At 31.2% G+C, this 9,713-nt stretch overlaps 1 protein-coding gene across 1 annotated transcript; it reads right to left on the bottom strand.

The window, feature by feature from the left end:
• Positions 1–226: 226 nt before the first annotated feature.
• Positions 227–8,571, bottom strand: LOC146958738 (cysteine-rich receptor-like protein kinase 26). The gene is made up of 7 exons (XM_085740273.1): positions 7,682–8,571; positions 7,259–7,390; positions 2,236–2,399; positions 1,928–2,138; positions 1,563–1,800; positions 1,257–1,407; positions 227–880 (listed from the first exon to the last, which is right to left on the bottom strand). The coding sequence occupies exons 1-7, from the start codon at positions 8,520–8,522 to the stop codon at positions 536–538; spliced, it is 2,082 nt and encodes a 693-aa protein (XP_085596399.1). The 5' UTR covers positions 8,523–8,571; the 3' UTR covers positions 227–535.
• Positions 8,572–9,713: the final 1,142 nt, after the last annotated feature.

The following is a 9,713-nucleotide window of genomic DNA, read 5'->3' as shown; positions in this document are numbered from 1 at the left end:
ATGTTATATAATATCCACAAGTGGATGTGCAGGAGAATCATTTTTCCAGAAGCAATAAAATTATATGATCAAAATTGAAGATGTTTGCGAGATAAAAATTCAAGACCACCGTGAGTTAACTTTAAAACTATTTTAAGCCTTTGATCTAAAAAAAGGGTCGGTTGAGATTTGGTGTCAACGAATCCGTTGACACCTGGTATCAACGGATCCTGACTCTATATAGATATATAATTGGAATGTGCTTGTGAGCAAATTACTAAATTGTATCACAAATATATCTAATTGGAGCCTTATTACAAGCAACCGTAACATACACCAACCAAAAAGTAAACTATAAGAGAGAAGATTACTTTTTTTTTTTTTTTTGACAAAATAGAGAAAAGATTACTAAACACATCATATTACTTGTAACCAAAAAAACACATCATATTACAGAATTTGAAAGAACTAGCCAAGACTTAAAAGCTCAACCCAAAAGAAAGACAAAATTCAATCAAATATAAAAGATTTTCACAATCACTTCCTTCTTGCATTATTATTGATCTGTAACCGAGGACTTACTTGTTGATCCTTGAGTAAATTGACTTCCTGATCCTGAATCACTTGATTTTGTGGGACCTGAATATGACTCACTTAATGATATAGATAATGCCCTTTTGGGTTGCATTAAAAATGGAGGTTCTGAAGGTTCAGGAAGTGGGAAAGATGTGCTATTAAGCATTAGTAGAACAGAACTCATTGTTGGTCTCACATCTATATCTTCTTGAACACAAAGTAATCCAATATGGATGCATCTCTTTTTTTCATTCTTATTTAAACCTTGGTCTAATATGGGATCAAAAATATCTGGACATGTCCCTGCCTTCCAATTTTTCCATACCTGCAAGAATTTGCTCAAATGAAAATAAAAAACAATATCTAAAATCAATTTCTTAACTGGGAAATCTCTATAACTCTAAGATTAATCTTAATTTGAAGAAGTATTTTCTATTTTCATTTTTAAAAATGTTTTCATTTTAATTTGTTAGTAAAAAGATGTGATTCTCTTGAAGGAAACCATTGTGGTAGAGAAAGATGAAATGCTATCTAGCAATGATGTATTCAAGGAAATAATGAAAATAATTCTTTTGACATTTCCATTGTTGTTTCTTAAAAATATAGACAATTGTTTACTTCAATAGCATTTCATCTCTTTTTCTTTAAAAAGAAAAAGCATTTCATCTCTTTCACTCTTTGTAAGAAGGCACAACACTTACGGTGTCCAATAGATCCTCTATGCTGTCCCCATCACGAACCTTGGTGTTTCTTCGGCCGCAAACAATTTCTAAAACAATTACACCAAAACTGAATACATCTGACTTGACCGAAAATTCTCCGTGCTTAATGTACTCTGGAGCCATATATCCGCTGTATGCCATAACAGTTAGGTTCAATCATTAAATATCAAAATGTTAAATACTCAGTCTTGTATGATGACTCATTTTCACTTTTCAACTTTTTTTTAATAAATTCGAAATTCGAAATATCTCATCAGCAAGTTCAAGCAGTTCTTAAATACTTACTAAGTTCCAATAACGTTGCTTGTCATGCCATGAGTTTGTTTGGCATCAAACAATTTTGCAATGCCAAAATCTGCAATTTTTGGGTTTAGTTCATCATCCAGTAGAATGTTACTTGTTTTAAGATCGCGGTGAACAATTTGCAATCGAGAATCTTCATGAAGATAAAGAAGACCTCGAGCAATATCTCTTATGATTTTGTGACGTCTTTCCCAATTCAGATTCGCACGCTTGATTGGATCTACATAATTATCCATGCAAAAATTATAAAGATACAATGTTTTATAATTAAAAATATGTTCAGCATATATCTCTTTATTTCATCCAAGAAAGGCAAAGTTAAGGTCAAAGAAAATATTGCAATTTACCAAATATGATATAATCAAGACTTTTATTGGAGACAAACTCATAAATTAGTAGTCTTTCTCTTTTTTGTAAACAGAACCCTAGCAGCTTAACTAAATTTCGATGTTGAAGCTTCCCTGTCAGCAACACTTCGTTCTTAAATTCTGTTTCTCCTTGCTTAGAATTGATAGCCAATCTTTTGATAGCAATATCATGTCCATCAAAGAGTGTACCCTGACATTAATTATGATTTTTAGTGTATATAGATCTAAGAAAAATATCATGATATAAGCATTGTATTTCAATAAAAAGAAAGGGACTTCTTTTTTACCTTATAAACAGCTCCAAATCCACCTTGACCAATCATATTTTCATCAGAGAAGTTGTTTGTAGCTAATCTGATGGTTTCAAAGTCAAATTGCAACAAATCGCCAACTTTAAGGTCATTACCAGCTTCAGCTTCAGCTTCAAATTCATCTTCATTTTTATATTTGCCTGGGGTATGTGTTTTCACGAATATTTTATTATTTGAGTTAATATTATAACACAAATAATAACTTTTGGTTTAATAATATTATATTACATATGTTATTATGATAAGGCTAATAGTGAGAGATTGAGCAGTCTACATGAACTCATATATAGTTGTAAATCCTATTTTCACCAATTATTATATAAATAATATGAGATAATTACAATTACCTTCTCTAAGGTTTACTTAAATGTCACATACCTCCCCTCTAGTTTCAAATATACAATAACCTCCTATCAAGTTAACTTTGTTAACTATTCGGTTTAGTTCCAAACATGTCCTTCTACAAATCTGACATATTTTCATAGCAACCTAATTATTGCAATCAATCAGTGGCGGAGCTACACCAGGACTGGGGGAGGCCATGGCCTACCCATTTATTCTGTGAAAATACCATAATACCCCTGAGGTAATTTTAATATTACTACCATATGCCACTAGCCAACTATACCACTTTCACTCCAATTTTTCCTCCAGAACATGAAACTGGGAAAGAAAAGAAACGCGCTTTCTCTTCTCCCTTGCATCATAACACAACATCAGTACATCACCCACCACCACCCTCACCAACCGCCACCGGTAATCCCACCACCGACACCCACTGCCACCGACATCTACTCTCTGCATCAATCTCCAGAATCAAAGTTTCATTGGTCTCAATCTCTCTACAAACCCTAAAAATGTAAGTGTATCTCTGAATTTGATTCTTCATCTGTTAGTAATGATAGTGCTTCAATTTCTTTTTATTTGTTAATGAATTTGATTTTTGATTTGGTTTTCAATTTCAATTTTTACATAACCCTAATCAAAACAAAAGAGGATTTTTTATTTTTTATTTTTGTAAAGAGTTGCGGCCACCCCATAATTTTTTGTCTGACTCCGCCACTGCAATCAATTAAGCATTCAACCAAATTCTTCATTGATGGCAATAATCAGTTTTGCATTGGCCGGTGGGTGTGTAATTTGGGAAAATAATATAACATTAAATCTAATAATCAGTTTTTTTTTTTTTTTTACAAGTAATATGGTGGTTAGAAATTCACTTTTACAAGTAGTCATGCATATATTAAGTTAGAATAGTTAGTTGTTTCCATTACAAGCTTCTCTTATTAATCAAACATTAGGGTCTTGTCAGGGACATTCCTAACGTTTTACGGGTCTTAGACATAGTATAAGAAAATGGTCAATTACATAATACAATATAAACTTTTTTGCTTCTAGTTGTGATTTTATTAGCTCTTCATTTTTATTTTTTTTTGGCTTTTCACCACCAGATAAATGTTTTCTAGGCAACATCTTAAAATAAATCAAATACTCAAAAGAAAAACCAAAACAAAACAAAAAATCGTAGAACTAGAGAACAATATCACATACAAAGTAGACTGAAATTTTAAGTTTTAACACTTGAGAAATACATACTGAAATTTTAGCACCTGAAAATAATAGCGCCAAAAAAATAAAAGAATATCAATGCGTAATTAATTAAATTTTAGACTTTTGGATGCAAAATTCTCAATATTAAACACATAACAACAATAATACTTGATACAAAATCAGTGTTAGACTTTTTAGAGAAATCAAAGTTACAAGAACTCATTTATATGTTACAAGTACATCATTCCACTTTTTATATGCTACAAGAATCTCTATCAAGTTTATTGTGATGATACTCCCTCCGGTCTCAAATGTAAGAAACTTTTCACTTTTTAGATTCATTCAATAAATGATGTATGTGGTCTTTATTATAGACCACATACATCATTTATTGAATGAACCAAAAAAGTGAAAAGTTTCTTACATTTGAGACCGGAGGGAGTACAATGTTAGACTGTGGTTAACAGTGTGCCTTCAACGGGGAATTTAAGCACACTTAATCACTTATATCAATAATTTTATTACATTTATGATAAGAAATTGTCTCACTGAAATTAATGAGACATGCGTTAAATTTGACCGTTGATATCTCAGCTATGCTGGCACCCAAAATATTGTGTGTCAAATGCACCTCATCCTATATATTATTGATAAAAAAAGAAAAACAAAACAAAAAAAAAGTTGGGTGGATCGCAAGATCCTAAATGTGTCTCACTTCATGTTTTATGATCATGAATGTGTTTCGCATAATCTTGCGTTATCAAATTCAATTTTGCAATTCTTTCAATCAATCCAAGAAAGTTGTCATAGTAATATTAATATAATTTTGAAGAAAAATAAATCTCCAAAACCCCTCCTTTCAATGTCCTCTATTTCTTCCATTTATTCCTTCATTTTTTTTCAAATCCTCTCCTCCCTTCCTCTCTAAATTCACAAACAAAACCTAAGAGAGTAGAATAGAAAGAAAATGAAGATATGATTGATATGGTGATCAACCAATTTCAACTACAACTCACTTTGACTTTCAGTTTCCTATCAAAACTGGTCTTTGAGAGAACGTAGTAACAATGTGTCAAGTCGACGAGTCTTCAGTCAAGATTTCAAAGGAAAGGTAAATCTTTACATGAAGTTAGAAGAGACGGATCAAAGCAAGACAATCTAGAAAATTTCAGACAAATCCTCATTGGCATTTTACCTTCTATCCATAAAGATTATAGATCATTAAACAATCAAAATTCACTACTTTTAGTCAAATCGAAATTTTATCTTCTATACATTAAGAAACTGGATAGTAAAGCAATCAAAATTCATTTTTCTTAGTTTAATTGGCATTTTAGTTTCTATGCATAAAAATAATAGATAGTTCTAAGCAATCAGAATTCATTCTTTTTAGTCTAATCGGCATTTTAGATTTTATGCATGAAGATAATGGATAGTTACGCAATCAAGAAATTCATAAGTATGGGAAAGAAATTTCATAATTACTTCGTCCCTGTTTAAGAACTCTACAATTTTAATGATGAGACTGAGAAGAAAAAAAAAATTGTCTCCAAAAGTGGAGTCAAATTTTTAATGACGTTATAAAATTGCCTGCAAAATTGAGAGACAAATTTGATCCATGAATATGCTTACTCTGAACAGAATTGTGATTTTGCACGTTTTGACCAAAAAATCAAAATAAATTGAGGTATTTTTGGAATGCTATGAAACTTTGTCTTTATATGTATTTTTATAGAGATCTCTGCAAAATATCAACTCAAAATTCAATTTTTAGGTCGAAGTTTATGTTGTTTTGGTTTTTGAGTTTTTTGCGGTTCAAAACATCACAATTAATTTATCTCTTGTTGGAAAATCTAATTTTATGTATGACGCCTTATTCTTGTCAAAAAAATGTATGACGCCTTATTTTAACGTTTTAATAATGCCATAAAAAACTCATGAAAAAATTCAACATCTAGATAATTTTCTGAACTTTATGTCTTGTCTAGATGAAAAAAAGTCATTTTTTTCTTGATTTCCACCTCACAATTAATGTTGGAATTTTTTTTGAAGATAAAATATAAAAAAAATTGTGAGATAAAAAAATTCTTGACAGAAAAAGCCACATAAGCAAAAAAAAAAAAAATAACGTGGTAGCAGCCTCATGGCATGATTTTCTGCCACGTCAACACCTCATGTGAGATTCAACTTCTAGAAGACCAAAATAAGAAGAATATCAAATTACAAGGGTATAACTTATGTTTTATTTTATTTTTTAATGGGTCTATTTCCAAACATCATGTATATTACATGGACTAATTGAATATATTACATGGACTAATTGAACAATTAATCTGTAAAACTATTATGATGTATTAAGGGGTCAGACTGATGATATTGATGGTACGAAGTGTTGGACGATTAAGAACCAACACGAGAAACAAGTTAGTGTAGCAGAGATGAGGATGTTTCGTTGAATGAGTGGTAAGACTAGATGAGATAGGATGAATGACACCATTAGAGAGAGTTTGGGCAGCACCAATAGTGATAAAGATGGTAAAAAATATACTCAGTGTTTTGGACACCATCTAGATTAGATTAGATTAGATAGATGAGAGACAAATCAAAGGAGACGGAGGAAGATTTAGAAAAACTATAAGAGAAACTATTAAGAAAGATTTAAAGGTTAATGCGAGTTAGATCCAAATATGGATTACGATAGAATATTATAACGTAATTTGATTCATATAGCCGACCCAATAATAGGATACGACTTGATTGATTTGTTGTATGGTAATGAAATCAGTTTGTTTATGTAAGAGGATATTTTTTTGACAATTTAAGGTTATAACAGGTTAATTTATATTTTGGCCCTTCAAGTTAATTCTAGGTTTTACTTAGATCCCTTCATTTTTTTTACGTTTCATTTTGGTCCCTAAAATTACGAATGGTAAAAAATTTAGTCTTTTAATATATTTTTTTACATCTTGGTCACCCAACTTTGAAATATTAGATACTTTGACCCTTCAAGATACAAACCTTAAACACTTTAGTCCTTTCTATTATGGACCAAAATATCTTAATATGAAATTTAAGAGACTAAAGTGTTCAACATTCATAACTTAAGGGACCAAAATGAAATAAAATATATTTAAAGAAGTAAATTATAATATTTGTTAACTTTTTTTGAACAAGATAATATTTGTAACGTAAGGGACCAAAGTGAAACATAATAAATTTAAGCGACCAAAGCAAAACCAAAAAATAATTTAAATGATCAAAAATATAATTTAGCCTTATAAAATGTACGGAATGGGGTATCTTCAGCATTTCTCATCTATGTTAAACAGAGCATGTCCTCTCTCCCTCTCCCCGACTTTTTCTTATTTCATCTAAACCAATCATAGCCTATTGTATTTTTTTTGGTTAGAAATTCATAAGAGAAGACTTATTATGTTGACTTACGTACCTTCAAAATCAGCCGTATATTCGAGTCTTGGTTTCCTCCTTTCAAAATAAATGCATATACCCACAACTAGTATGCCAGCCACAACAACCGCTGCAACGATAGCGATGGCCGTTTTTAATTTCCAGCTTGTTCCTAATCAAGAAATCAGAATGGATCCTATCATGTCTGATTTTTATATGAGAGAGTAAAATATAATCTTTCACTATTTAAAAATTTACAGAATTAATCTAGATTTCTCTTTTTGTTCGGGTTTGAATTTCAGTCTATACAAATATGATTTATATCGACTGAGTTAAACTAATCGAAACTATACATTAATAATTACTAACTAAGTATATGATAGACAAGTAAAATAATGTTTATCATTTACAAATTTATTTTGCACTATTATAGGATCCATAATTATAGGAATAATTATTATACCTTTCGGAGGTTTAGGAGGAACTACAGGAGTAATTGCTTCTGAAGGCTGTGGTGCTGGTGAGTGTGTGTTGTTGACTATGGATTTAAAAAATGGAGTGATATCATATTTAACAGAACAACTTGGTCCCAGAAACAAACAACCTTTCATTTCTCGACACCAAAACGAAATCTGTCCGTAAGCATTATCCAAACAATCAGTACAGTTTTGCTCTGTCAAATCTGGTGTACACTGAACCAAACCATATATAGTCTCGTTACTATTACTACCACTTGATTCATCAATTACTTTAGCACTTTTTTCAGCAAACTTGTGGCGTGAATCACCTTCCGCAGCCGCGCTTTTAAGTTCTTGCAATAAACCACTAAGTGTTTCATTAAATGCTTTATCCACCACTGTTTTTTTCTGGATGTTGTAAACTTTAGCGGTTTCCGGTTCATTCACACCAAAAATTGAAGCGTTTGAATAGCGTAAAGTGCACAAGTCGTAGTAACCAATTGCCTCTTTCTGTGTTGAACACCGATCTGTGAGAAGTGCTGTGCAGGTTTTCAGACAATCACGACATTCCTCTGGAGTAGTGTCTCCTCTACAGAGTCCGATTGCATTTACTTGGTCAGGGTCTTCACCAAATGAGAAATTGTAGAATCCATAGTCTATTTTTTTGTCGGTATATATATTTCCCAGAACGGTGTCCAGGTTGGTCTTGTATGCACTACCTCCAGTGAAGTTTCCGAGTTTTTCATTGCATTCGGAGTAGATGGGAATTAGCTGCTGGTTGGCTTCAGAATTTAGTGTGAAAAATAAAACAAGAAGTGAAAACAGAAACCATCGTGAAGAAAGCATGGTGCTCTTCTCTGGAATTAATGGAGTTTTTTTTTTGCAAGAAACCGTTGGAATTAACTGAGACAATAGCGAATTATAGCTCTTTCATGGTACTGTACACACGCTGTGGTAGTTGAAAATTATTATTTTATTTTTTTGAAACAGGTAGTTGAAAATAATTAAAGCTTTAGGAATAAGAATATATAAATTGTTTAATTTAAATATTATCGGAGTCAATGGTCTACGCTGCAGGACTCATTCAAAGGTAGCAAAACTATTCATCCACTAGTTTCTTATTAAAGCTTAGGAGTAAGATATATAAATTGTTTAATTTAAACTATTCATCCACTAGTTTCTTATCGTCTAAACTATCGGAAACATGTTGGTATATATAATATTCAAGCAAAAAATTAAAAAAGCTATCACATAGAGAATCCCTTTTGATCCTGATCCGGTGATTCGGTTTTTTCACCATCTATCCATTTCTCTATATTGTAATCGCAGACCGACGTCATTAGAGCTCTTGTGGAATCTAAATTACAAACATCTAATTTCAATTTATATAAAATTAAAAGGTTTGGATCATATGGAGGGCACAAGGTTTTGTCATCCACGCATTATATTAGCGATTTATCATAACATCATATAAGACATAGATCATTAAGCAATTGGACTTAAGAGAAATCAAATTGAAGTTGCTTCTCATGACTTGTCTATTACTTCCTCCTCCGTCCTATAATAACTAATCCTTTTGTGAAAAAAATATTGTCCTAAAATAACTTATCCATTTCACTTTTCAATACAATATTAATTATTTTTTTTAATTATAACTCTAATTAATAATACTTTCATCACTCCCAATTCAATATATTTCACTTTGTATTTATGATATTGGAGAATGCACCAATACATAACAAAAACACTTAAAATCATTTTTCTCTCTCCTTCATGTATACATTTATCTTAATATGTATTAAATGAGCAAATGACCTAGTTAATCGGGGACGGAGGGGGTAAGTATTTTACTTACGCCATCATTGAATTGAGGAATGTATTCCATAGATCCTTAAACTAATAAATTAGGAATGTTTATTGTAGTGATAAACTCCAATGATTCCGAGACATTTTTATCAATTGCATATTTTCAATTATCATCAATCTTTTGAAACTCAAAAATAATTTTAATTGTATATTTATGAGAAAAATGTAGCC

Source organism: Medicago sativa, chromosome 1 (genome assembly GCF_051527215.1).
Source record: "Medicago sativa cultivar Bolivia chromosome 1, Bolivia_mono, whole genome shotgun sequence".
Lineage (NCBI taxonomy): Eukaryota > Viridiplantae > Streptophyta > Magnoliopsida > Fabales > Fabaceae > Medicago > Medicago sativa.
This window is presented reverse-complemented; position numbering and strand designations above follow the sequence as displayed.

Bases quoted from the DNA above. Each gene is read 5' to 3' on its own strand.
- LOC146958738 (XM_085740273.1), bottom strand. From the start codon at position 8,522: ATGCTTTCTTCACGATGGTTTCTGTTTTCACTTCTTGTTTTATTTTTC. The intron at 7,391-7,681 runs GTATAATAATTA...TTTCTTGATTAG, and splicing joins TCCTCCTAAACCTCCGAAAG to GAACAAGCTGGAAATTAAAA. The intron at 2,400-7,258 runs GTACGTAAGTCA...CACATACCCCAG, and splicing joins ATATACGGCTGATTTTGAAG to GCAAATATAAAAATGAAGAT.